Raw genomic sequence first — 27,618 nt, 5'->3', positions numbered from 1 at the left:
CTCTCAATGGCCAACCCGCCACGGCCAACTATGGCCAATCATGGCCAACTCTCCATGGTCAACCATGGCCAACTATCGCCAACTCTCCATGGCCAACTCCCCATGGTCAACCATGGCAAACGTCCCATGGCCAACTATGGCCAACTATTGCCAACCATGGCCAACTCTCCATGGTCAACCATGGCCAACCATGGCCAACTCTCCATGGTCAACCATGGCCAACTCTCCATGGTCAACCATGGCCAACCATGGCCAACTCTCCATGGCAGAATAGAATCTTTCAAGGAAGGACGTCAAAGACAGGACAGCATGAAAGGGAGAGTGACAAAAATTAAAAATAGTTTTCCAATTATTTCAAATCCTCCAATTAAATTGTCGCGTTGTCCTGCAATGAGTTGGCCGTGGCGAGTTGTCCCATTCTGCAAATGAACACGGCGGCCTGCCAAGAAGCAAAACAGGGTTCACCCCAAGATAGAGGTGGGGCCCATGGCCGCCCCTTTCTCTCTCTCTCCCTTTCTCTCTTTCCTTTTTCCGCTCATGTTGGCAGGAGATGATCCTGGTTTTAAGATGACGATCCCCATGGGGATTTCTAATTCGGCAGGATGGGCATTTCCCTGCCCGTAGTGGCATTCGCTTCCTGATCAGTAGGGTGTCAGGATTCCAGCCATCGCCCGAATGAAACCGTGATCCTCGAGCCAAACTTCAAAAAAAAAAACTTCCAAGGATTCATTAGAGGCGACATCCTGGCCCTGCCCTGTAGGAAGCCAATTCTGGCCTACGTCATTTACAGCCCCCTGTGACCCTGTTTCCCCCACTCCCCTCTGGGCGTGTCATAAATCAGATTCTCCAATTGAGCACCTTCGCAGGCTGGGTGTCATCAATCACGTTCTCCAACTAAACACATTGGCAGGCAAAAGCTCCGGTAGTTTAGTTATAATCTGTTCAAGATAAAGATTTGGAATGTGCTTCCGCTTCCAAACGGCTGCCCCGCTCTTCCCGATTTCCTTCCTTCTCCCCACTTCCCCTTTTTTTAAAATGGCAGTTACTAAAACAGGCGTAGGAATGTTTGACGAGTTGACACTGGGTCGGGGTACTCACAACGCGCGTCTCTTCTCTTTCTTCCTCCTCCTGCAGCTTCCGGGCCAGTTCCTCATCTTCTTGAAACTGCTGCTGGATCTGGAGTTCCAGTCTGGCCATCTCCCAGTGCAGGGCCTCGGGGACGCCATCTGAACGCACAAAGCAAAAAAAAAAGATGAACAGAGAAAATTAGGAATGGAATAGAGCTGGAAGGGACCTCGGAGGTCAACTAGTCCAACCCCCCAACCCCGCTCAGGCCGGAGGGCCGTGCTGTCCAACACACACAAGTTCACCACAGAGGCACGCTGGTCCTTACCTCTTGTCCCACGTGAGGGCCTTTGCTTTGACTGACCGCTCTCGTCCTTTTCCTAAATGGGAGAAACAGAAACAAAACCAAAAAGAAAAGAAAAAAAAAATCTCTTGAGATGCTTTCCTTCATGAGGACTAGAGCCTTGCTTGGTTCGGATCTCCCTTGCTTTTGCTAGCCCCCTCCCAGCGAGAGGCTTCCTTGCAGCTTCCGCCCTCTTTCTTGCTAGCCTTGCTCAACAAACCACAAACAAACCACAAACCAAGGAGAAACCTTGACAGAAGAACAGGGTTGGAAGGGACCTTGCGGGTCATCTAGTCCAACCCCCCCACCCAAGCATTGAACCGTGATCTCTCAACAGGCTGTTTCAGGTCTTCAGTCATCTTAGTTGCTCTTCCCTGCACATTTCCCCCCCAAAAGTCTCTTTTTGTTCTAACATGGGTGACCCAAACGATTTTGATTCTATTTTATTTTTTATTTTATTTTATTTTTATTTGTCAATTGCTTACAAGATAATAGGTATAAGTAAAAACAAAGTTATGAATACATGAATACATATAAGAAAAATAAATATATATATATATAAAAGAAACAATAGGACAGGGACGGTAGGCACGTTAGTGCGCTTATGCACGCCCCTTACAGACCTCTTAGGAAAGGAGTGAGGTCAATAGTAGACAGTCTGAGGTTAAAGGTTTTTGGCGTTTGGGGAAGAAACCACAGAGTCAGGTAGAGGATTCCAGACATTGACCACTCTGTGGCTGAAGTCGTATTTCCTGAAATCAAGTTTGGTGCGGTTTATCTTGAGTTTGTATCTGTTGTGTGCTCTTGTGTTGTTATGGTTGAAGCTGAAGTATTCATTGACAGGTAGGACATTGCAATATATAATTTTATACACTATACTTAGATCGGACCAAAGATGGCGTAGTTCTAGGTTTTCTAGGTCTAGAATTTCAAGTCTGGTGGCATAAGGTATTCTACAACGAGTAGAGGAGTGGAGAACTCTTCTTGTGAAATATTTCTGGACTTTCTCAACTGTGCTAATATCAGATACGTAATGCGGGTTCCAGACTGATTAGCTGTTTTCGAGTATTGGTCTAGCAAATGTTTTGTATGTTCTAGTTAGCAGTGTGATATTACCTGAGAAAAAGCTACGTAGGATTAGGTTGACAACTCTTAATGCCTTTTTGGCTATGTGGTTACAGTGGGCTCTGGCACTTAGATCATTAGAGATGAGTATTCCAAGATCCTTGACTGAGTTTGGATCGTCAACAAGGTCTTGACTATTCCCTGCCTCTGTTGATACAACCAAGGACTGTATTATTTATATATTGGATTGTTTATTTGAAATAATGACATAGAATTGTTAAATGGTCCCACAGCAAGTTCTCCCATGGTGTGTTGGCCGTGGTGAGTTATCTCACTTCGGGCCGAGAGAGGCCCGTGGGAGAGAAGGATGAATGCCACCAATTGTTCACCGGCGTATCTTCTTTGCAACGTCTGTGCACCAGAAGGTTTCTCCGGGTTGGGGGGGTGTGCAGCCGTGTGTGCATTGGCCGAGCGCGATCCCCACCCTTGTCACGACTGACCAAATCTTGGGAGAAGAGAAAGGCGATGTGAAGTCATCTCCTTCTTGCGTTTCGCTCCCCAATGTTCCGGAACCGGGTTCAATAGGCCTGGGAGTATTTGGATCGGACCCAAAATTAGCAGAGGAGGGAGAAGGAGGAGTGGCCAACGGTGCGGTGCGAAGCCTCGGTCAGATTTTGGCAAGCAATGACTGACTTTCTACTCCGGGGGCAGGGTATGTGTGGAAGATAGTGGGGAGGTGTTTGGTTTGTATCTGCCAAAATTGCTCTCAGAATGCATGAGTAACGGCCAAGCGTGGAGTTAAGAGGCAAGTTTTGGTAAAAAAAAAAAATGGTCAAGAATGATGTAGACTTGTCATCAGCACCTCTATAACCGTCTGGTTCGGTTCTTCAACCCAACAAGAAAATGTAAGGGGCCCGATCTACCCAATGCGAAGAGGGAGCTTTTGGACCTCAGGGACCACCAAACTCATATTTTTAAATCCCGCAGACCAGAGACCCTGGGGAAATCCCCCCAAAGTCTGCAGGAAAATCCCCCACTCTGTTTTCCTACCGATCGATTGTTCTTTACTGTCTCCAGTTCCGTTCTCAGGGAAGAGAGAGAGAGAGGAGAGACTTTTGGCTTCATGCAAGGAAAACAGCAGAAGCTGCAAAAGTCTTTCTTTCTCTCCCCCAAACTCTTGCCAGAAATGAGTCTTTGTGAGACTTGTCGTGCCGGCGCAGCCTCTTGGAGCAGGAGGCCTTGCAGGCAGGGGTGGGATTCAACCGGTGTTACTACCGGTTCGATTATTACGTTTTGCGCGCGCATGAAAGAGCTGTTGTTTTTCTTTTACAGGAGAACGAACACACATCCCTGCCCAAGAGGTTGGCCATCCGTCCCCTTAGGAATAAAACTTGGAATTTCTTCCATTTCTCTCTCTCCTCTTCGCTGCAGCCCGCAGAGGAAGAAAGCTGGGCTATTTTGCGGGGTTCAAACTTTAATTGTGGAGGCTGTTTGTTTTCGTTGGGGTGAGGACCCATGTTATTGTTTTGCATGCTGGTTGCTGCTTTCACAATGGGGAGAAAGTCCTGGTCAGCTGCTGTTTTCGCCAGAGATGCCAGACCGTCTCGGGGAATTTGTTCCTCCTCCTGGAGCGTTGCTTACGAGCCCCATAATCTGATCAGGGAATGCATTTATTTATAGGGAGCGGGAAAACGGCTTGGCTCTTTATTATTACTGTTATGAATCTCCCCCGGAGGCTGTTTTAAAAGGCTGTTATCTCAAGCCCCTTTTTCGTCTTCTCCAAGGGCACTCAGCCAAACCAAATAACGCAAGAGCGATATTCTTTTAGAGAGGACGCATTTATGAGGACTTTAGATGGGATCGACAGAGTTGGGAGGGACGCTTGTCTGAAGGGCACGGGTTCCCCTGCTTGAACAGGAGGGTTGGAGTAGAAGACCTCCAAGGGTCCCTTCCAACTGTGTGATTCTATGATTCTGAGATAGATAAATGGAAATATGGATGGATGGATGGATGGAAGGAGAGGGAGAGAAGGAAGGAGGGAGAAGAGAAGGGAGGAAGGAGGGAGAGAAAGAAGGAGGGGAAGGAAGGAAGGAAGGAAGGAAGGAAGGAGGGAGGAAGGAAGGAGGGAGAGAAGGAAGGAGGGAAGGAAGGAGGGAGGGAAAGGAGGGAGAGAAGGAAGGAGGGAGGAAAGGAGGGAGGGAGGGAGGAGGGAGGGAGGAAAGGAAAGCAGAAAAATGGAAGGAAAGAAGGAAGGAAGGAAGGAAGGAAGGAAGGAAGGAAGGAAGGAAGGAAGGAAGGAAGGAAGGACTCTGGAATGATATACAGCCTCCTGCTTCAGCAGGGGATCGGACTCTCAAGGAAAATGAGTAGGGGGTGGCATGATAGCAGCCTGCCAATTGTCACCGAGAAGCGGCACAATTCAGTGAACAAATGTTTTCCCTTAGCGACAGAAATCTCGGGCTCCGTGGGGATTGTAAGTCAAGGACTATCCCAAGAGCACCCCGGAAAACCCGAAAAGACCAAGGGTCCATCGTTGCAGCTTTGGCCCAAGCTGGTGCTGGCCAAGAGCGGCCAAGCCAGGGCAGTTCAAACTTGGCACGAGGGAATCTCCTACCTGGTCGCCGGCCTTCTTCCGTTCCCCTTTTCCCAGTTTCACCGGAAGATCTTTCTGGCCGTTTTTCGGGTCTCCCTCGTGGCTACAGGTGGACAGGGGGAGAGGCAGTTAGACAGGAGCAATCCTGGCTTTGTGGAATGACGGACAGAATTAACAGAATCACGGAAGGGACCTCGGAGGTCCTCTAGTCCAACCCCCACCCCCCTCAAGCAGGAGGCCCCCTAGACCATTTCAATCAATCAATCAATGCGAAGAGAGCCGGAAGGGACCTTGGAGGTCTTCTAGTCCAACCCTGCTTAAACAGGAGACGCTAGACCATTTCAATCGATCAGCCAATCCATCAAGAGAAGGAAGAGAACCCTACCTTTCTTTGGGCGGCCTGCCATCGTGAATCTTCTGGGCTTCCACCTCCTGGTTCTGAAGCCGCGTGGCCATCCGGCGGTCATTCTGGACCATCTGGTTCTTCTGCATATTGGAAGCGTAGTGCAGTTGGACTGAGGGAGAGAGAAGGGTCAGAAGGAAGCCGGAGGATGAGCGGGGGGCAATGGGTCAGGTGTGGGTCCCGTCAGGTGAGGGCAGGGCGGGGTTCACATTTCTTAGCCACCAGTTCTTGTGGGCGTGGCCTAATGCGTGGGTGTGGCTTGGTGGTCACGTGACTGGGTGGGCCTGGCTTGTAGGTAAATATTGTCAATATTTATGTAAATATTGGATTTTTTATTTTTTTTAAAAAAGAGAGAGAGAGAGAGCAACTTTTACCCCAAATCAGGCAGAACAGGCAGGCAGATTGGGTTTATGATGGGCAAATATCTAAGTGGAGAACATGATTGATGACTCTGGGCTACGGAGGGGTCTCGTTGGAGAATATGATTGATGACTCATGCAAGGGTGTCGGGGGGGAAAACCAGGCAGCGTCAGACATGTTCGCTCCCAATAAATCCTTTGGAAGTTTTGGAAGTTTGGCTCGAGGCTCAGGATTTAATTGGGGGGGTCACTGCCCGGAATCCTGAAAGACAAATCCTGTACTCCCAAGCCATTAATCCCCAGCCAGACAGTCGGGGGGGTGGTGGAATGGTGGGGAGTGGAGCAGAGAGAAAGAGGGAGGTTCAGAACTTGGACCGCTCTGGATGCTGTCATGCAAAGAGCGTTTTGACGTCACGGAAATGATTCACCAGCCCCAAAGGATGCCAGGTGAGTAAGGCGAAGGACAGTCCTTGCCACCCGCTGCCAAGAGAGAAGGAGTGAGGGGGGGGGCAACCTTGAGAGAGCGGGCCCTTAAAAGGCCATCTCATCTGGCAAGCCGCCCCCCCCCCCCTTGTAAACCTGTCTGCACGCCGGATTCCCTGGAGCGATTGCGACTCCATCTCGTTAATTGGAAAGGCGGACGGTGCCAGAGATGCACGCACAGGAGACACAAACACGCACGCACGCACACACACACACACAGGGGGAAAAAAAACCCGTGCAGCCGGGACAGGAGAGGGCACTGACGGGGAAGGAGGGGGGGGTCAGAAGATTTGGAGGGAGGAAGGGATGCTAAATGCTGGAAGGACGCACGGACCATGGAAGAGGGACAGCTTGCCAACTTGCCACAGGAGCCACATCACCGCGGGACCCAGTTCAGCCGTTCGGTTTCATTATTATGAAACCGTTTAAAAAAAAAGTTATTTTAATTTTTGTTGCTCATTGGTTTTTTCCCCCCTCCTTCCTTCAGAATATTCCTCCAGGAGTTGTGAATGCTCCAACCCTGGAAGTTTTTAAAGCAGGGGTGGAAAATTATCAAGGCGAGAAGCAGCCTGGGATTCAGCTTGAGCTGGGGGTTGGACTAGATGACCTCCAGGGTCCTTCCCTTCCAATTCTGTTGTTCTCTATTCTTCCCAGCAGACAGAACAATTAAACAGTGGAATGATTTGCCTCCAGAAGTTGTGAATGCTCCAACACCGGAAGTTTTTAAAGAAGAGATTGGACCTCCACGGGTCTGAAATGATATCGAGTTTCCAGCTGGAGCAGGGGGTTGGACTAGAAGACCTCCGAGGACCCTTTCAGCCCTAGGATTCTATTAGAATCAGTGGGATGGCTTTCCTCCAGAAGTTGAGAATATTCTAACAGTTTCTAAAGAAGGGATTGGATCTCCATCTGTCTGAAATGGTGTAGGGTTTCCTGCCTGAGCAGAGGGTTGGACTAGATGACCTCTAAGCTCCCTTCCACCTCTGTTATTCTAATTCTATCCTTTCTTTAATGATTCTATTCCACAATTACTTTTAGATATTAGTGTAATTCTTGTCCTGTGGCGAGTTGGCATAGATCTCCCTCACATATTTGTCCCTACTTATCTATATTTCCTCCTTTTGTTCCTGTTTACTTATATTTGTTCTCTTCTACATAAATACATTTCAGAGATCTGCCAAATCCCCGTCCTTACTCTCTTGTTCTTGTAGACAATAGGCCAACGCACCATCTTCTAGGACAGCGAAATCTCGGCAAACTGCAGGAAAAAATGAAAAAAATGAAACATAGAAGCAGGGCCAAGCTTGAATGGACAACTAAAAGGGACAACTTTTTGAATTATTAGAATAAGGATGAAATTTGTTGAATAACGAATGGAATAACAGTATGTGACAAAATTGCAAATGTGACAGATAAAAAGCAATATGTGTAATGGATACGGCAATGAAACAAGAATCTTAGATAATATTGTAAAATAAGTTGGGAGAACATTTTAAGAAAAACGAAATAGGTTAAGACAGAAGCTGGAATTGGATAAAACAAAGTGTAACGGATATTTGAGAATATTCAAAGGAAAATAGAATAAGTAATATAAGGTGATATGAAAGAGAGAGGAGACTGAATGCTTTAAAGTTTGGGAAAAATGGTATGACCGGATGGAACAAAGATACTTAAATGGTTGATGAATTAAGGATAAGCCATATATAAATTAAATATTTATATTCGCATAAACTGTATATATTTGTAAATAATGCACAAAATAGTAGTGTAAGAAGAATGTCACAAAATGTCGAATTTAAGATACTTTTACCTTTTGCTTGTTTTTTTGTTCTTTAAAGTATAAAAGATCAATAAAGTTTATTTTAAAAAAGTCCTTCCTCATAAACACCGGAGGCTTTCAAGAAGAGACTGGACCGCCATCTGTCAGAAACGGTGTAGGGTCTCCTGCTTGGGTGAGGGGTTGGACTAGATGACCTACAAGCTCCCTTCCAACTCTGTTAATCTAAAAGTGATCTCAAGTGATATCATTTTCTGCATCCTTCCTCATATAGAAAATAGAGAAGGAGAAGAAAGAGAGGAGAGGAGAGAGCCAGAATAATCTCCAACAATTGGGAATTTTGGAGTCTGGACAAATTCCCTCCTCCAAAGAATGTGTGTGAAGGAGAAGTTTGGAAAGACAAATCCAGACATGCTTGAGATTTCCCAACAAGAACTCACATTTTGAAAACTTGTTCTGCCTGCCGGCTTGGTTGGAGCAGACAAAAACACTCGTATTTTATAATTATAAATATATAAAATTGCCTATGGCATTCAGAGACGTACCGTCTCTTCCGGCTAGAAATCCCATAAAACATGGGAATAGTAAATTTTATATATAAATAGGTCTCTCAATGCCATAGGCAATGAATAAGCAATACAGGTAAGTCCTCGAATTACGACCCACGCGGTCTTTAGGGCCGTTGCAACTTTGAATGGTTGCTAAATGAACTGTCGTAACTCAAGGACTTCCTGTAGAAGATCTGTGTCTTCTTCCGCCAACGGAAAAAATAATAATAATCTGTTTTGATTATTTATTTATTTGGCACTTTCCCCCCCCAAAGTCTCAACCTTGTCTTTTACAAATGGGCGGTTGTAAGTCGAGAACCAGGTATGCTTTAAAAATAAAAACTGGGGGGAGATTCTGAATGTCCCATTCTTTTCATCGCGTACCTTCCTGGACGGGTGGCAGGCAGGAACTGTCGATCTGAAGTTCAGTCATTGTGTTCTTTTCATAGGGCCCAAACTCCCAACAGCAATCTGGAAGAACAAGGCATCAAATTGCTAAGACTCTGCTGGTGTGATCTTCAAGACAAGAGTATTTCAAAATGCAAGACGGATAGATAGATAGATGGATAGATAGACAGATAGATAGATAGATAGATAGATAGATAGATAGATAGATAGATAGATAGATAGATAGATAGATGATAGATAGATAGATAATGCTCAGAATCCAAATAGATCATAGATTATAGAAGACTATAGAATTCTATAATGGAATTCTAGAGGAGAGAGAAATGGAGAAGAGAGAAGTGAAGAGAGAAGAGAAAGGAAGGTGAAGAGAGAAGAGGAGAAAACAGAAAAGAAGGTGAAGAGAGAAAAGGTGAAGAGAAAAGATAGAAGAGAAGAGGGAACTGAAGAGAAAAGGTGAAGAGAGAAGAGAAGACCCCAAATATCAATTTTGGGTGCCTTTTGTCCGAGGCAGAAAGACCAGGGAAGGCCCAGAGGGACTGGCCCACGTTCGGTTGGGGGGGACGGGGGGTTGTCAGTCACACAGATCAAAGGGATTGCCACCTTCCTCCCTTCTCCCCTCCCTCCCTCCTCTTCCTCCTCCTCTTCCTCTGAGCTTTGTAAATTTCCTTGGCTTTTCCTTCCTTGACCTGCAGTTTCTCCTTCAGGGAAGGAAGAAGGAGGGGTGGGGGCAGATGGGTGGGGGTTGGGGGGGCTACACCCCGTCCCCTGAGACCAAGGGAGGGGAGACCCCCGTTTAAATCCTAACAGGGGAGGATGAGGGAGGGGCCCGAAGAAGCCCCCCGTCCCCTGAAGGAAAGCTGCCAATGTCAGCGCTGGTTTTGGGAAGGTTTTATTGGCTTTCCTCTGGCTAAATAGGTGCGGGGCGGGGCGGGGGGATGCTTGAGGGTATCAAGGGGGGTCCATTTTCAGCTTTTTTCCTCCCCCCAAAGACAGATCTCCGAGGTCGCAGCCCTGGAGAGGGTGGGAGCCTCGCCAGCCTTACCTGGGAAGGCTTCTGGCCGGGCGCGCGCGGGGGTCGCCCACTCGCCGCCTTTCCAAGCCGCAGCAGCAGCAGCCGACGGGCTTCTGATCTAAGCCCCCACCCCACCCACCCCGGCCCGTCCAGCTGTTTGAACCGGGTCCGAGCGGAAGCCAGGTCCCCCCCGCGGGAGCTCTCCAAAAAAACCGGGCCGAAGATGCTCCGGTTGCCAGCGGGCCAGGTGGAAAGGCCGGGGAAGGAGGGAGGGAGGGAAAGGGAGGGGGTCGCAAGGAAAGAGGGGAGGGAGGGAGGCAGCCCCGCCAGACTGCTCCTCCTCCTCCTGCGCCGCAGCGCTCCTCCCTCTCGCGCGCCTCTTGCGCGCGGCAGGTGCGCGGAGACTTACCTGGAGCGCGCGCGCGCGCGCTGGAGAGGTCGGGAGAGGGTCTCCGCTGGGCAGGAGAGGGTGGTGGGGGGCAGGCTTAGCTGCCCTCTCCTGGACCCTGGGGAAGGCAGGCTGGAAGTTGCGCCCCCTCCCCTCCATTGCTCCCCTTTCGGAAACCCATCCCGCCCCCCGCGAGGTCATTTACGCGTTCCCCGCCAAGGGCGCTTTGGGAACGGCGGAGGGCGCGCGCCGCGGCGAGGGCTGATTGCGGGGGACTGGAGACAAGACGCCAAGCAGGGTTATACAGCGAGTCCTCGACTGACGGCCATTCGTTTAGTGACCGCCGGAAGTGAGAAGGGCTCTGGGGAAAAAAGTGGGGGGGGACTTGGGATTTTTTGGGGACACAGGACCATTTTTCCACAACAACTGGCCGTTGGGGCCTCCCCTCGGTCAGGTCATTGACATTTGGATGCTTGGCCCCTGACTCGCTTTTAGGACGGTCGCAAATGCAAGTGGCCAAGCGCCTGCCTTTTGAGGACGTGGTCGTATGTGTGAGAAACTATTCTAAGTTGCTTCACACACACACACACACACACACACACACACACACACACACACACACACACCCCGTGCCGTTGTAACTTTGGAACGGTCCCTAAATGAACTGGTTGTAAGTTGTATTGAACAGGGGGTTGAACTAGATAACCTCCAAGGGGCCTTCCAACGCTGTCCTTCTATGATTCTGTAAGGGTCTCTCTTCCTTGAGCAGCGGGTTGGACTAGATGACCTCCAAGGTCCCTTCCAGCTCTGTCCTTCTATGATTTTGTAAGGGCCTCTCTTCCTTGAGCAGCGGGTTGGGCTAGATGACCTCCCAGGTCCCTTCCAGCTCTGTGATGGAAGTGGAGGGGGGGGTAAGGGGGGGGGGCAGGCAGGGACAAAATACATCCTGGTGGTGACCTTTCCTCGGAGTTTCCACCTTCCTTGCTTTTCCAACCGAGTTGGATTCCTCTGGCCTCTGCCGTTGGTTTGAAGGAGAAATTATTTTTTTCTTTTTGCAGTGAGCAATGAGGTCATGCGATGGTCTGACCTAATTACTTTGCGCAGGAGGAAAATGAAAAAATAATAATAAATAAAAACGAAATGTATGGCGTGTGAGTCACCGGGCAGGGTGGAGAAAGAGAAGGAGCGAGGCTGGAGGAGTGGGGTGAGGTAGAGACGGTTCGAGCGATGAGAGATAGGTCGACATTCCTTGAGGTCGTTTGAAGGGTCACAACTTGGAGGTGACTGAGCAAAACGTAGAAGACGAGACCGGCTCCCATAGACGTCAAGACTGGGAGACCAGCTGGCTTCGGTTCATTCCATGCGTAGATTGATCGGAAGAGAGCTGGAAGGGGCCACAGAGGTCTTCTAGTCCAGCCCCCTGTTCAAGCAGGCGACCCTAGATCTTTTTACTTTTTATTTTATTTTCAAATACTTCTTATTAATTTTTTTTCACTTTAAAAAAAAAATCATATATACAATTTTTGCAGTAAGTTGTGGCATCACCTTTTCTGTTTTCATTTACACACACACATATATATATATATTTACATTTACATTTACATTTTGCATTATCTTTTATTCCTGTTATCTAACCAAACATACCATTTTCCCCAGACCGTATTATATTTTCTTCCTTCTCCTGCAATTCCATTGTAGATTTTTTTGGGGGAGCGGTGGTGGTTATTTATTTATTTTAACTCAGAGAAGCGACAGGTAGCTTTTGAACTCCAAAATAAAAAAATAAAAATAAAAAATTAGCTTCTCTCTGTTGGGTTGTACATCAAAATCCCGGGATGCAAAACTCTGCAGAAAAGTTGACACTTTTCTCATGATCCATTCTTGGAAAATAGAAAAGCCAGCTGTTATAACAAAAAGCCATTTCTATTCCTGCGCAAAACGTGTGAACTTTTTGGCAGGTGGGACACACACAACGCTGAAGAGACCGTAACTGGTTTTGTTTTTAGATGAAGAAAGCTGAAGGTAATTTTAGAAAACCTCCCAGGATCGAATTAGGTTTTTTCTGGGGTGGGGACCACAATTGACTCTAATAATATCACTTCAAGGCTAATTTCCCTCTCGGAGCTGCCAGGTTGATTATGTTCTGCTTTCCCTACAAGAGAGCTCTCGGCAGGAGCGAAACGGCTTCCCCACCCAAAATCTTGGCGTTGCTTACAAGTGCTTAAAAGTGGATCATAAGTTGGAGAAATTAGCTGCATCCAGTTTCCAAGATCTGGCCGGGCTGGTTGGTTGGTGGAGCCATCTTCTTCAAGAAACAACGGTTGGAAACTCACCAAGGAGAGAAGCAACGTGGAATTAAGGAGAAAGTTCCTAACAGTGAGGCCAATTGACCCATGGAACAGCTTGCCACCAGAAGTTATGGGTTGCTCCATCCCTGGAGGATTTTAAGAAGAGATTGGACGATCACTTGTCTGAAATGGTCTAAGGACCATTTCTGGTGGCTGTCCAGTCTCTTCTTGAAGACCTCCAGTGATGGAAGCACCCACAACTCCTGGTGGCCAGCAGTTCCACTGTCTAATTTTTCTCACTGTTAGCAGGTTTCTCCTTCATTCCAGGTTGCTTCTCTCCTTGATGAGTTTCCATCCTTTGTTCCTGGCCTTCTGATGCTTTGGAGAATAAACTAACCCCTTCCTCTTCTTTGAGGCAGCCCGTCAGATACTGGAAAACTGTTATCATGTCACCCCTGGTCCTTCTCTTCATTAAACTAGACATATCCCATCCTCCTCCTCCTCCTCCTCCTCCTCCTCCTCTTCCTCCTCCTCCTCCTCTTCCTATTCCTCCTCCTCCTCCTCCTCCTGTATATGTTTTATTTGTAGTTTTCCTTTAACAACCAACATTTTTTGTGGACAGTGTAATGACTGGCTCAATATATTTATCGCACAATGCTAACAGTAATAATACAGTTACATATCCGAACTTTTTTTTAATCTTCCAACTTCTAACCTCGACCTGCTCATTATAACAATATTTTCTTTGATATATCCATATAGGTATATTACACTACTTTCCCAATCTGTACTTATTTCTTTATTCTTCCCGTTGGTTGGGATTCTTCTACATTCCCCTCTTTATACAGAGGTTTCTTCTACGGCGCTCCCCATCTGAGGAAAAGCTGCCCTCCTTGGGACATTTGTCCTGTCGGATACCCTGTCCCAACCTTCCTTTCAACCTGGTGTTCCCTCCAACTTTAGGGTGCCGTTTGCGAGACGGGCCGAGCAGGACACCCATGCAATGCGTCGCAACGTCAGCCTCAAACTCAGGTAAGGAGAGAAACTCAGCCGGGATGTCTGTTTAATTCCTTGCTCATCGTCCTCTCTTGGCACAGGCCACCTGAAAACACAACAGGGCATCTTCTCTCATCCATCTCTATGCCATCTCGCTCGGATGACTTGCGTCAAGCCCTCCCAGTTTCATAAATCATCCGCTTCAAGACTCGGGCAAATTCCGAATGACGTCCGATGTTTTCATTAGCCGGTGATTTATCGCTCCGAAGATCCTCTCTGATTTTTATGCCCGGTTTATAAAGTTGTTTTTTTTTCTTCTTCTTCTTCTTCTTTTCAATTCTCTCTCTCTCTCTCTCCCCACCCTCCTCCTCCTCCTCCTCCTCCTCCTCCCCTTCTCCATCATCTTCCCTTTCCCCATCAGGCAAAGAGACAGTTCGATTTATGGTCTACGAAGGGACTTGGAAGAATGACCTCAGTTTTCCAAACGGACGAGACGTTCATTGGAGAATTTCGGGTGGGGCGGAGACCATGGATAAGATAGTCAACAGCCAGCAAGGGAACCCCACATCAAAGTTAGGGAGAGGACAATGGAGAAGCTGGCCTGCTTCTGCCTTTTCTTCTTCTTCCTCTTTGGACAGCTGTGGTCCATTCCCAGACCAAGCCAGCAGCTACCTGCTCGGTCCCCAGGTAAGAATAGATTTATTCTTTGGATTCTTCCAGTAGTGAATGAGATGCATTTCACGTGAGCTGAGTGTCGCTGCATCTGGAAAAGAGCGGGGGGGTTTCAACTTATTTTCCAAAGCACCAGCAGGCAGGACAAGAAACAATGGATGGAAACTAAGGAGAGAAGCAACCTGGAATTAAAGAGAAAGTGAGGATAATTAGTCAGTGGAACAGCGTGCCACTAGAAATTGTGGGTGTTCCATCCCTGGAGGGTTTAAAGAAAAGATTGGACAGTCACTTGTCCGAAAGGGACTGGGGCTTCATGTTTGAGCAAGGGGTTGGACTAGAAGACCTCCGAGGTCCCTTCCAGCTCTGTTCTGATTGATTGAAATGGTCTAAGGCAGGGGTCTTCAAACCTGACCGCTTTAAGACTTGTGGACTTCCAACTCCCAGAATTCCTCCTCCTCCAGTCATGTTAGCTCAGGAATTCTGGGAGTTCAAGTCCACAAGTCTTAAAGCGGTCAGGTTTGAAGACCCTTGGTCTAGGGTCTCCTGCTTGAGTGGGGGGGGGGGTCAGACTAGAAGATCTCCACGGTCCCTTCCAGCTCTATTCTGATTAATCCAGATTTGGTTTCACAAATTAAGCTAAATCTAACGGAAAGGGCTCCCTCAGGAGGAGCAAGTTTGCAATTGCAACTCAACACAGTTGGGGAAGAGAGAAAAAAAAACCCAAACAAACCCAGATATTACGAAGCAAAATGTCAGCCAACTTTCAGCTAAAACGTCATGATAGCCAGGGCTTGGACTCACTTAATAGCAGACATTTGGGGCTCGATTGTAGTCATACGTCGAGGAGTCCTCATATGTCAAAGGGATGGGAAAAGCAGCTGTGAGTAGGTGTGCCCTCCTTAGCTTAGGATCGGTATAAGGTTTGAGATAAGGTTAGAGCGTAAGGTTGAAAACGCTCCATTGCATCTGACGTGAGTTATGGGGTCAGCTGGAGGTATTTGAGGGGGGCCACTTGAAATCTGCAAGAATATTTCTCCTTGAAAAAGAAAAGTTGGCGCTTCTATCTCAACCGACTTTTAGGGCGCCGCCAGACGGATCTGAAAAGGGACGGGAGTGAAGGAGAAGTAAAAATCATCTGAAATATGATTTAAGAGAGGAAGCTGGGGGCTCTATTCTGATTGATTGATTGATTGAAAAGGTCTAGGGTCTATATAATAATACATATACTAACAGCAGCTAGAATAACATATGCCCCAAAGATTAAGAGAGTAATCCCGCAGATAATATGATTATAAAGAAAATTATGGATTGTGCAGAAATGAATAAACTTACAATGGAATTGCAGGAGAAGGAAGAAAATAGTATAGGGTCTGGGGAAAAATGGTATGTTTGGTTAGATAACAGGAATAAAAGAAAATGCAAAATGTAAATTTTATATATATATCTATAATATATACGTGTGTGCATGTGTAAATGAAAACGGAAAAGTCGATGCCACAACTTACTGCAAAAATTGTATATATGATTGTTTTTAAAAGTGAAAAAACTTAATAAGAAGTATTTAAAAATAAAAAAAAATGAAATGGTCTAGGGTCTCCTGCGTGAGCAGGGGTTGGACTAGAAGACCTCAGAGGCCCCTCCCAGCTCCATCCTAACTGACTGGACTGAGTCGAAACCACCTCTCTTGTTTTATGTTCATTAAAATGGACCTCAAGGTGTCTACAAGGGTCAAGATAAAGAATCCGTCCCCTGAGATGCAATTCTGTTGGTGGAATTTGCAGTCAAAATGTTGGGGGCAAGATTTCCCATATTTTCTTGTGAAGGCAGAATAACACAGTAGGTGCGGGACCTTGGAGGTCTTCTAGTCCAACCCCCTGCTTAAGCAGGAAACCCTAGATATCAAAACGGTTGTCCAGTCTCTTCTTAAAAACCTTGGAGGTCTTCTAGTCTAAACCCTAGATAGCATTTCAGACAAATGGTTGTCCGATCTTCTTCTTCTTCTTCTTCTTCTTCTTCTTCTTCTTCTTCTTCTTCTTCTTCTTCTTCTTCTTCTTCTTCTTCTTCTTCTTCTTCTTCTTCTTCTTCTTCTTCTTCTTCTTCTTCTTCTTCTTCTTCTTCTTCTAATTTTAAATTTATTCTTTATTAAACAAGCACAAACAAAGACAAAAATTACATTGAACATATATGAATATATATATTAAATCATTTCTTATTATCTTGATCCTTCCTCTTGTCTAACCAACCATAAAACTTCTCCCATATTTTATAATAGTCCAATTCATCCTTATTTTTTAATTCCTTTGTGAATTTGTCCATTTCTGCGCACGTCCGATCTTCTTAAAAACCTCATCCACAGCTTCTGGAAGCAAGCCATCCATTGTTCAGGACATTTCTCCTTCATTTAAGGTTGAATCTCTCTCTCTCTCCCACCTGTTACTTCTGGTCCAGGTCTAGTGGTTAGAAAGAGTTAGCAAGAACGGGGCTGCAACCAGGAGTAGCTGCAGAGCAAAAATGATCAATCTATTCCTCATTCCCAAGGACTTCAGAGAGGGGAGGGGAAGACCGCCTTTAAAGATCGTCTCATTTCTTCTTGATCTTATTCTCCATTTATAGTCAACGATGAAGATGCCGTGTTAAATTTGGAGCCTTTGGCTAGCAGAAGATCCTTCACCGGGAGGCTAGGAGTACAGACGGAGGATTATCCCAGCGACACAGGTAAGACAGGAAAAAAAAAAACCCTGCATATATTCTTTTTCTTGAATAACCGTGCCATCTTACCCCAACAAACCCCGTCTTTTCTCCACGTCTAAAAAGCTTAAAGCACCATCGACTTTTCTTTAGGATTGTTTCATGCGGAGAAGTAACTTGGAACGAAGGAGAAACTTCTCAACAGTGAGAACGATTAACCAAACAGGTTCTGTATTTCCATTAGAAATCAATCAGAATAGAGCTGGAAGGGGCCTTGGAGGTCTTCTAGTCCAACCCCTTGCTCAAGCAGGAGAACCTAGACCATTCCAGTCCCATCTCTTCTTAAAAGCCTCCATTGATGGAGCGACCCACAACTTCTGGTGGCCAGCTGATCCACGGGTTAATTGTCCTCCCTGTTAGGAAATTCCTCCTTAATTTTGGGTTGATTCTCTCCATGATAAAATCCCATCCTTCGCTTCTTGTCCTCCTTCAGGTGTTTTGGAAAAGAAGTTGACCTCACCTCCTCTTTGTAGCGGCCCTTCAAATCCTGGAATATTGTTATTATGTCCCTCCTAGTCCTTCTTTTCTCTAGACCGGCCAAATCCAAATCTTGCAACCGGTCTTCCTCTGTTTTAGTCTGCAGGCCTTTTAATAATCTTAATTGCTCTTCTTCTTCTTCTTCTTCTTCTTCTTCTTCTTCTTCTTCTTCTTCTTCTTCTTCTTCTTCTTCTTCTTCTTCTTCTTCTTCTTCTTCTTCTTCTTCTTCTTCTTCTTCTTCTTCTTCTTCTTCTTCTTCTTCTTCTTCTTCTTCTTCTTCTTCTTCTTCTTCTTCTTCTTTCTTCTTCTTTCTTCTTCTTCTTTTTTTGCGGGGGATTACTGGATGCAGCAATATTCTAGGCATTGCCTTACTAAGCGTTTACAAAGCGGTCCTAATACTTTACGTGATTTTGATACTATGCCCCTGTTTATCCAACCAAGGATCATATTGATTTTTTTTTGGGGGGGGGCTGCTGCCGCACACAGCCAGCTCCTATTTATTCTGCGGGACCCCAAATATTCTGCCTTGTTTTGTTTTCGTTTCAGGTCCTGCGCTCTCCAGCTTCAATGCCAGGGGCCATTTTAAAGAGGTAAGTTCTGAAATGGTTTATTTTCTGCCTCTGAAGATTTCCAGTTCTGAGTGTCAGGACCTATTGACTTATTTTTTTAAATTTTTTTTTGGGGGTAGGGGGAGAGACTAATTCAAGAAAAGTGATTTGGATACAAGAAATAGTGGATGATCAGATAGAATTTAAACCGGAACTGTTCTTGTTGGGAATAATTAAAAGGAAACGTAGGAAAAAGATTAACTATATTTTACTACATATTCCGACTGCAATGAGGATAGCAGATGCACAATGTTGGAAGCAAAATAACATGCCCTCAGAGGAACGAGGAATCCCCCCAAAAATCTAGGTTGTGCTGAAATGGACAAACATACGTTAAAATTAAAGGATAAAGAAGGCTCCGAGTATTATTATGTTTGGGGTAGTTAGTACAAGCGGTTGAATAACTGAAATAAAGATACTAGAGATAGGAAAATTATAGATAAATGTATATGAATGTGTATAAATAAACATGAGATTGATATGTTATGTTACCACACCATTAATAGTCCTTGAAATATGACAGGTCACTTAATGAATGTCCTCGACTTACAACAATTTCACTTAGTGACTGAAGTTACAATAGTACTGAAAAAATGTGACTTATGGCCATTTTTCACACTTAACAACCATTGCAACATCCCCGTGGTCACAGGATCAAAATTTGGGCACTTGGCAAACTGACTCATGTTTATGACGGTTGCAGTGTCCCTGGGGTCACGCAATCCCCCTTTTGCAACCTGCAAATAGGGAAGCCCGATTCACTTAACGACAGGGTTACTCGATGAATGACTGCAGGGATTCCCTTTACAAACATGGCAAGAAAAGTCGTGAAATGGTGCGGAACCTCACTTAGCGATGTAAATTTTGGGCTCCATTGTGGTCGTAAGTTGAAAATACCTGTATTTTTTTTCCCCCACTTTCAGGCACCGATTGGAAGCTTCTTCCAGAACATGCTGTTAAGACGTTTGTGGGAATCAACCAGGAAGGAGTACACGAAGCGTAGGAATTTCTCCCATTGCTTCTGGAAATTTTGTGTCTGACCGGCTGGGAACCCACTCGCTTCCAGTTCCTTGCCCTATAATTTATGATGTGATCAAGCAATAAACTAGATCCCTGCATATCATTTCTGGAAACGCACACGTGATGAAAATAAAGCCATACTGAAGATGGCAAAAACGCCTTTGTTGCTTGCATGGGATTTAATAAGTCTGTCAGAAATTCTGTATGTAGCCCTACCGAATAGACAGCGCACAGTCAACATGTGCTTTCCTGCTTAACTGCCGCAAGGAAGCAGCAAAGCACTGCCACCTACTGGTTGAAAAATATGTATCTCTACTGAATATCGCTGCAGGTGTAGAAAATACATAAATGTTGTAGTCCAACAAAATCTTCTGTAGATCTTCTCTCATATTATTGGAAGCAGAGAATTATTTTCCTTTCTTTTTCCCACCCCTGTGGTTCCTGTTCAGGTTTAGGGAACAAGAAAAGCACACGTCGCAAATGTATTATTTAAATCAATTTATGTGACTGCCCATCTCAAACATGATTCTGGGTGGCTGACAAAGATTTAAAAAAATACGATGTAAAATTTGAATTTGTATTCACCCCCAAAAGGAACTGCTAAAGGAAATGCTTTTCAGAATTAGGGGACTAGCTGTATTCCTTCATCCTGGTTTCTCACAAAAAGAATCCTGTGATATGGGGATTGGGCTGAGAGAAAGTGACTGCCCAAAAGTCACCCAGCCAGCTTTCATGCCTAAATCTGGACTAGAACTCCCTTTTTCCTGGCGATTGGCCCAAAGTCACCCAGCCGGCTTTCATGCCAAAGTCTAAACTAGAACTCACCTGGCTCCTAATCTGGTGCTTTAACTACTAGACCAAACTTTCTTTCCTGAGTTCAAAACCCCGTAAGCAACAGTGACACCCAGCAAGTACGCTAATACCAGCTGACCCCCCCCCACACACCCCCTTTGCTGAGGATTGGCCATATATCCCTTCTGGGCGTCCCACAGAGGGGCTCCCAATCCATCCCACCTTGAAGGCTCCTGCGCAATTCAAGAACCTTCCAGGCAAACAGCAAAGCAGCCGATTTGTCATCATTTGGCCGGAGGGACACAGCGATGCCGTCTCCGCCATCAGATCGAGCGAGTGAGTCATGCTCTAATGGCTTGAGCTAATTTCATCAGGCCGGCCGGATTGAGGCTGTTTTTGTAAGCAAGCTGCCCACGACGACGCATCTCAAGAGCGCTGAGTAAAAGGGACCGTTGTGCAACAGGTCAACAACGACCCTTGGGAGGGTGCGTGCGTGAGTGTGTAAAAGCACTGGTAGGATGGTCAGCTTGGAAGGTTAGGATGCCACCCTCCTCGATTTGAGGGGGGGGCCTCCACATCCGTTCGCCCTCTTCAGTGGGTTGGTTCCCCCCACAGAAGAGGGAAAGGTCTGCTAAGATTTCAGAACAGAATAGAGCTGGAGGGGACCTCAGAGGTCTTCTAGTCCAACCCCCTGCTCAAACAGGAGACCCTCAACCGTTTCAGAGGAAAGGTTGTCCAGTCTCTTCTTAAAACACCTCCAAAGTCTCTTCCAGCTTTATTCTGATCCTTCAAAATGGTCTAAGGTCTCCTGCTTGAGCAGGGGGGCTGGACTAGAAGACCTCCAGGGTCCCTTCAGGTTGATTGAAGATTAGGACTCCCCGCCAGCCCTTGCTAGTTTGTGCAATATTTTCTACTTCTTCTTTTTTTTTTTTTTCTATCGATGACTCCCGCAAGGACAACCGAGCCCCAAGAATCGCCAAACGCCAAACCGGATTGACAATCACTCTTTATTAAATAGCTACAATAAAAAGTTCAGCTTCTTGACTCACCGGGCTGTTGAAAACTTTTCTGCCTGGCTGATAAAGAACCAAGATTGCTTGTTAGTAAGTAGAAAAACAGAGCCGTTCAAGTTTGGTTAGGAACTGGGTAGGAAACACGACAATGATGACTACACTTCCCGGGTAGGAAATGCCTATTTTCCAGCGTTTCCAAACTGGCATTTTCAAGCTATACAAAAATATTGGGTGGGGCAAAAAAAACCCAAACAGAAATATAACTAGGTTTTCTTAGGCAAGTAGAAAAATAATCTGACGAGATAGCTCAAATAATTTATGGGGATCAGCTGTTGCTGTATTTGTGGCTATTTAGGGTGCTAAATTGTCAAAATACAAAAATGAAAAAGTGAGCGTGCCACAAAGAGACTTGAACCTATAAAGAAATAAGGCTCATTGGAACAGAATGACTAAATTGGCAATGCACAACAACGGTTACAAAAAAAATAACCTAATCCTTCCGAAAAGCCATTGCGATTTATTTATTTTTTTTGGGCTTCCAACGGTGCTGGGGTTAAAAAAATCACAACCACTAAATCTGTGCAATAAGCGGTTCGACTCGGGTTCAAACAAGACACCCGACTTAGATTTGCATCCAAAATACGTCCAGATTTTCGGTTATTCTAAGTGCCCCAATTGTACAAATCTCTGCGCGACACTTTAAAAAAAATCCGGCTTAAAAAGGAGTAGTGTGTGCACTTTTGCTCCCCTCGATAAATTGTGGTGATTTAATGAAGGCATCGTGGTTCTTTTATGTCACAATTGTGGTTTGTTTTTTTTAAAAAAATTGATTAATTTAAGGAAAGCAGAAGTATGAACTGATTCTCGGTTCCTAACAGTCTAACCGGGACAGGAATAATATGAATTTGTCAAAGAAATGACAATTTTAGCACATGATCGAGATGGAGGCGTGAAGTTTTTCTCCTGCAGCTTGCGTACTTCTGAGCTGTCCGTCACTCAAACTATAAAGAGTTATCAAACACAGCAGTCCCGAATAAAATGATTTGTGCACCCTTAACGAAAAGCTTGGCAACAGAGCAGGTCAAAATGGAAGAATTTTAGAGGTTGAACAAGGATTTTAATCTTCTGCTGGTCACCCATACACACTCCAAACTGCAAAGAAGAAAGAAAGATTAGCAAAAACAATAGTGTGCGATTGCTTTTAAAAAATGATTTTTAAAATTAAATTTAATGTACGTATACATACAACTAGCTCGATACCCGTGCTTCACTATGAAACTATGTGGTGGGGCTTAGTTTTTGGGGAGAAGAATAAAGGGAGAAAAATTCTGCCTCTGCCTACCAGCATCCATTGGTATTCATCTGGCTACTGTCTTGTCAGTGTGTGAGAGAGTTGAGGGCTGTTTGGAAACTGCAAGAGTATTTGCTGTGTGAGTAGAGACAGCAAGGAGCCTGGGCATGGCTTAGCTCAACTGTTCTGTACTAAAGCTGCTTGGTGCTGTGAAACTGAAATGCCTCTCCTCTGCTTGTGTTTTGTGTTTGGAAGAGATTTCTTTTTTTCAGGTGGGGAGGGAAGTCCTTAGCATCAGAGCGTAATAATAATAATAATAATAATAATAATAATAATAATAATAATAATAATAATAGAGAGAGAGAGGGAGTGGGGCAGGTGGACTTCAACACTGCATGCTGGGGAATTTTGGGAGATCGACATGTCTTAGAAGTTGCCAAAGTTCACAACACATTTGTGATTCTAAGCAACTCACAATATACACATACACAAATGTATAAAACTCACAGCAGGAAAAAAAAAGTAGCAAACCCCAATCTTCACTCAATGTAAGGATTGCATTCAAAATAAATAATAAATACACAAGACAACTGGGAACTGTTTTTCAGTGACTGAACAGTACCCTAGGGAAATGCGGTCCCTGGTCCAAGAAATACAGGCAGTGCTCGTTTTCTGACCAAATTGGGATGAGCAACTCGGTCATGAAGTGAAGCGGTTTACAATCATACCACAGCTTTCTATCCTTTGCTAACCAGAACTGCGAAGGTCATAAAGGTGACTATTGATTCACCAAGGTCCTTTTCTCATTACTATTGTAACTATTGTGAATCGTTGCTAAACGGGGCAGTCGTTAAATAAGGACTGCCTGTACTTCCGGCCAGAGGTCTTCATGACAGTTTAAAAGACTTACGAATGATAATGATGAGAAGGACTACCACCACTGTAATCAGGATGGCCCACATCTGCAAAGAAAGAAAAAATAATAATAGAATGAATAGAATAGAATGCAGAATAGAATAGAAAAAGAATAAGAACAGAATAGAATAACAGAGGAATGAAGAATAGAATGCAGGAAGAATAGAGTAGAAATAGGCTAGAAGAGAATGCAGAACTGAACAAACGCAGAATAGTGTAGAATAGACTAGCGTGTGTTGGAAGGGGCCTTTGAAGGTCTTCTAGTCCAGCCCACTTTTCTTCAACTCTAAATAGGGGAGTCCTAGTGCCCCCACTCTTGAAGCAGAGAATCCACAGAACGGACCGTCTTAGCAGGCGGAAGGAAGGGTGGTCCTGCAAGACCTGAACTCTTGACCCCCTCAGAGGCCCTCTTACCTTGCAGTTCTTCCACCAGTATTTCCTCTTCAGCTTGGCCGCGTTCGTCTCAAACTGAGCGGCTCCGGCTTGCAAGGCGTCGGCGCGATCATCTAGCTCGGAGAGCTTCTGATCCCTCTCCAAAACCTTGTCGACGTTCACCCTCATGATATCCACCACCTAGAAGAAAAGGTTCAGAACACGGGACCGTTAAAAGGCTGGAAGGGACCACGGAGGTCCTCCAGACCAACCCCCTTGCACAAGCAGGAGATGGCGTTGGTTTCCCCCCCTTTATCAGCCATACTTCACCCTAAAGCTTTTTGATGGATGGATTGAGGTGGGTCTAGGGTCTTCCTGCTGGAGTACGGGGTTGGACTAGAAGACCTCCAAGGTCCCTTCCAGCTCTATCCTGATTGATTGGTTGGTTGGTTGAAATGGTCTAGGGTCTCCTGCTTGAGCAGGGGGTTGGACTAGAACTCAACTGGTTGGGCCCTTCAACTGATGGACCCTTCAGGAAGACCTCAACTGGTTGGGTCCTTCCAATGATGGGCTCTTCAGGAAATCCTCAACTGGTTGGGTTCTTCAAGAAGCCCTCAACTGGTTGGGTCCTTCTAATGATGGACCCTTCAGGAATCCTCAACTGGTTTGGCCCTCAACTGGTTGGGTCCTTCCAATGATGGGCCCTTCAAGAAGCCCTCACCTGGTTGGGTCCTTCCAATGATGGGCCCTTCAAGAAGCCCTCAACTGGTTGGGTCCTTCCAATGATGGACCCTTCAAGAAGCCCTCACCTGGTTGGGTCCTTCCAATGATGGACCCTTCAAGAAGCCCTCACCTGGTTGGGTCCTTCCAATGATGGACCCTTCAGGAAGGTCATCAACTGGTTGCCATCCTAAGGTGCTGCAGCTTCACCCACCATCCTGGTTCTGAAGAACCTGGCCATACCTACCTCATCAACTTGGTTCTGAGTCTGCTGAAGACGTCGGTTACTGCTGGAGGCAGAGCCGGATACAGGATCCCCAGACCTCCACATTAAAAATAAAAAAAAGACAAGCCAGGTTATTACCAGGCGGCCATTTATAAACACTGGGTAGTTCACCTGGGTTACCGGTATCCATTCACGCACCACCATCAATTAACCTGTGGAACAGCTGGCCACCAGAAGTTGTGGGTGCTCCATCCCTGGAGGTTTTGAAAGAAGAGACTGGACAGACATATTTTGTCTGAGATGCTATAGGATCTCCTGCTGGAGCAGGGGGTTGGACTAGAAGACCTCCAAGGTCCCTTCCAGCTCTATAATGGATGAACTGAAATGGTCTAGGGTCTCATTCTTGAGCAGGGGGTTGGACTAGAAGACCTCCAAGGTCCCCATTCTGACTGAAGCCCAATTCCAGCCCGCAGACAATCCTGGTTCGCCAGGTAAAACCTCCTAGTAGAGCCACCCGCCGGGATCAAACCACCCCGGGGGCTTCGCCCAGCAGACACCCAGAGCCCCTCCAAACCCACCCACCCACCGCCAAAGCGGCTCAGGGCTCTCCGTTCTCTTCCCCGCCTGCCAGGGGAGCCGAAACAGGGGCCGGTTCCTCTGCCAGAGCCGGGTCGGAGCTCCGCCTGTCCCGGAAATGGGCATCGCCCCGAGCGGGTTTTTGTGTGTGTGTGTGTGTGTTTTTCCCCTTTCGCTTTTCTTTGCAACTAGTTGCAACCAAACCCTTTCGGGGTAAAAAACAAATACCAAACCAAAGAACAACGTCGTTGCAACAGATCCGGAGTCAGACCCACTTGGGTAGCAAGTCTTTATTAGCTCCGAATGCAAGGCGAGCCGAGAAAAGGCGACTCCCTAAAAAGTCCCTGTCCTGTCCCGTCCCGTCCCAGCCCCTCGGCCTGCAAGTCTCGGCCTTCTCCTCCGGCCACGGCCCTGCCTAGACTTCTTCCCCACCCCGTCGGCTTCCCTTCTCTACCCCCCCTTCCCCGGAGACCCCCGAAGGGCTTTGGGGGGGGGGGTTGTTGTTGGGGAATGGAAGGAAAGGAGACGTGAGGGCGCCGGAGCGGAGCGGCGGGCGCCCGGTTGCAAATGAGAGTTTGCAAAAGCGGCGCCCGAACTTTTTCCCCGCCGCTGGGGAGGGCGGGGAGAAGGGGGGGGGGCTTGCAAAATAATATATATATATTTTAAAAAAACAACAACAACCAAGACCCCCGGAGGAAACTCACATGACGGCGGAGGAAGTGGCTTTGAAGCACAAACAGGCGGAGAAAGGAAAAGTCGCAGCTTCAGGGATTTTTTGCGGGGTGCGCCCGGGGCGGTGCCGTTGCAAAACCCCTCCCTCGTGGGGCGGGTTGGGTCAGGTTTTGCGCGGGGGGAATAAGTCTCCGCTGGTGTGTGTGTGTGTGTGTGTGTGTGTGTGCGCGCGCGCGCGAGGGGAATCCCTCTGCAAGGGATTTCCCCAAACCCCAAAAACTTTAACCCCAGACTGTCCACTATTGACCTCACCCCTTTCCTAAGTAAGGGACGTGCATAAGGACATCGATGTGCCCACTAGCGTCCCAATGTCCCCTTTTAATTCTTATGCATTTCATGTATTCATAACCATGTTTATACTTATCCCTGTTATCTAACGCTTCCTTGACAAATAAAATAAAAAATAAAAGGAGGAAGGAAAGAAGGAAGGAAGGAGAGAAAAGAATGGAGGGAAGAGAGAAAGGGAGAGAATATCCATTCCCAAGGGGTGTGCATAAGCGCACCAAAGTGCCTACTGGCGTCCCTGTCCTGTTGTTTCTTTTTATTTTTCTTATTCTTATCCATTTCATGTATTCGTAACCATGTTTATACTCATACCTGTTATCTAATAATTGCTTGACAATATAAAATAAAATTAAATAAATAAAAAAAGGAAATCCCGAAAGCAAAAAGTTTTGGCCCTATTATTTCAATGTCACTAAAAGGTGGACCGACTTAACGAACCAATTGCAAAAGGCAAGCAGGTAGAGAAGTAGATGTAGAATAATAAGAGTTGGAAGGGACCTTGGAGGTCATCTAGTCCAACCCGCTGCCCAAGCAGGAGACCCCACACCATTTCTGACAGGTGGCAGTCCAGTCTCTTCTTGAAAGCCTCCAGGGATGACGAAGCTCCCGCAACTTCTGTTCCACGGGTTGATTGTTCTCACTGGCAGAAAATTTCTCCTTATTTCCAGGTTGAATCTCTCCTGGTTCAGTTTCCACCCGTTGTTCCTTGTCTGACCTTCGGGCGCTTTGGAAAATAGCTTGACCCCCCCCTTCTCCTCTCTGGGGCAGCCCCTCAAATCTTGGAAGGCTGCTCTCCTGCCTCCCCTGGTCCTTCTCTTCCCTAGACCAGCCAGGCCCAGTTCCTGCAACCGTTCGTCGTATGTTTTGAGCCTCCAGTCCCGTAAAACCATCCTGGTTCCTCTTCTCTGCCCTCTTTCTAGAGGAAAGACCTTCAAATCTCATTTTAATGTAAGGTTGATTAATGAACATTCGATGTGACAATAAAAGTTGTTCAAAGTTCTGTTGCAACAAGCGGGAAGCAGCTCTAATAGCTTGGCTAGCGTTAGGACTGGTTCTCTCTAAACATCTCCAATCAATATTCCCTACCCTGGCTCGTTCCCCATTATCTGACGCACTATGAGGTTACACACTCTTCTGACCGCCTCCTACGGGTTTCCCAAGATCCTCCCTAAACCTACCACATCACATAGGTGCATTATGGTTAGCAAATTATATACACAAGGTGCATTTTAAGCATGTACTTTTTGCTTCCTACGGTGAACTACTTCTTAGATGAACCACCTATTTTTCGGAATGTTTTGTGCTTGCCACAATTTTTAGGCCACCCTTCATTGGCTCAGTTAGCTATTTGCTCTGGCAGCTCTTTTGCAGATCAAATATTTCTACCGTACCATATCCCCGCTTTGAAGCCCCTTCGGGCGTGGATATGTTACAGTTACTTGG

The 27,618-nt window shown here is 46.2% G+C and overlaps 3 protein-coding genes across 6 annotated transcripts in view; 1 reads left to right on the top strand and 2 right to left on the bottom strand.

The window, feature by feature from the left end:
* The window catches only part of PARK7 (Parkinsonism associated deglycase), a 31,940-nt gene extending 21,513 nt beyond the window's left edge, over positions 1–10,427 (bottom strand). For all 4 annotated transcript variants that reach the window (XM_087915190.1, XM_026722069.2, XM_087915192.1 and 1 more), the window contains exons 1-7: positions 10,087–10,427; positions 9,021–9,107; positions 7,507–7,569; positions 5,452–5,581; positions 5,088–5,169; positions 1,394–1,445; positions 1,099–1,226 (exon numbers count right to left, since the gene is read on the bottom strand). In XM_087915190.1, coding sequence (XP_087771316.1) covers positions 1,099–1,226; positions 1,394–1,445; positions 5,088–5,169; positions 5,452–5,581; positions 7,507–7,569; positions 9,021–9,069 — 504 coding nt within the window. In that variant the 5' untranslated portion in view covers positions 9,070–9,107; positions 10,087–10,427. The remainder of the gene's footprint in view (positions 1–1,098; positions 1,227–1,393; positions 1,446–5,087; positions 5,170–5,451; positions 5,582–7,506; positions 7,570–9,020; positions 9,108–10,086) is intronic.
* A 257-nt stretch (positions 10,428–10,684) lies between these two features.
* On the top strand, positions 10,685–19,377 carry UTS2 (urotensin 2). The gene is made up of 6 exons (XM_087915189.1): positions 10,685–10,793; positions 13,696–13,764; positions 14,150–14,415; positions 17,014–17,115; positions 18,172–18,215; positions 19,157–19,377. The coding sequence occupies exons 3-6, from the start codon at positions 14,316–14,318 to the stop codon at positions 19,271–19,273; spliced, it is 363 nt and encodes a 120-aa protein (XP_087771315.1). The 5' UTR covers positions 10,685–10,793; positions 13,696–13,764; positions 14,150–14,315; the 3' UTR covers positions 19,274–19,377.
* A 1,661-nt stretch (positions 19,378–21,038) lies between these two features.
* Positions 21,039–25,948, bottom strand: VAMP3 (vesicle associated membrane protein 3). The gene is made up of 5 exons (XM_026722084.2): positions 25,863–25,948; positions 24,604–24,679; positions 23,679–23,837; positions 23,260–23,311; positions 21,039–22,210 (listed from the first exon to the last, which is right to left on the bottom strand). Coding segments are annotated over exons 1-5 (309 nt in total). The 5' UTR covers positions 25,865–25,948; the 3' UTR covers positions 21,039–22,190.
* Between the last annotated feature and the right edge of the window lie 1,670 nt (positions 25,949–27,618).

This window comes from Pseudonaja textilis, chromosome 18 (genome assembly GCF_049901715.1).
Source record: "Pseudonaja textilis isolate UNSWEBS1 chromosome 18, rPseTex1.2, whole genome shotgun sequence".
NCBI lineage: Eukaryota > Metazoa > Chordata > Lepidosauria > Squamata > Elapidae > Pseudonaja > Pseudonaja textilis.
This window is presented reverse-complemented; position numbering and strand designations above follow the sequence as displayed.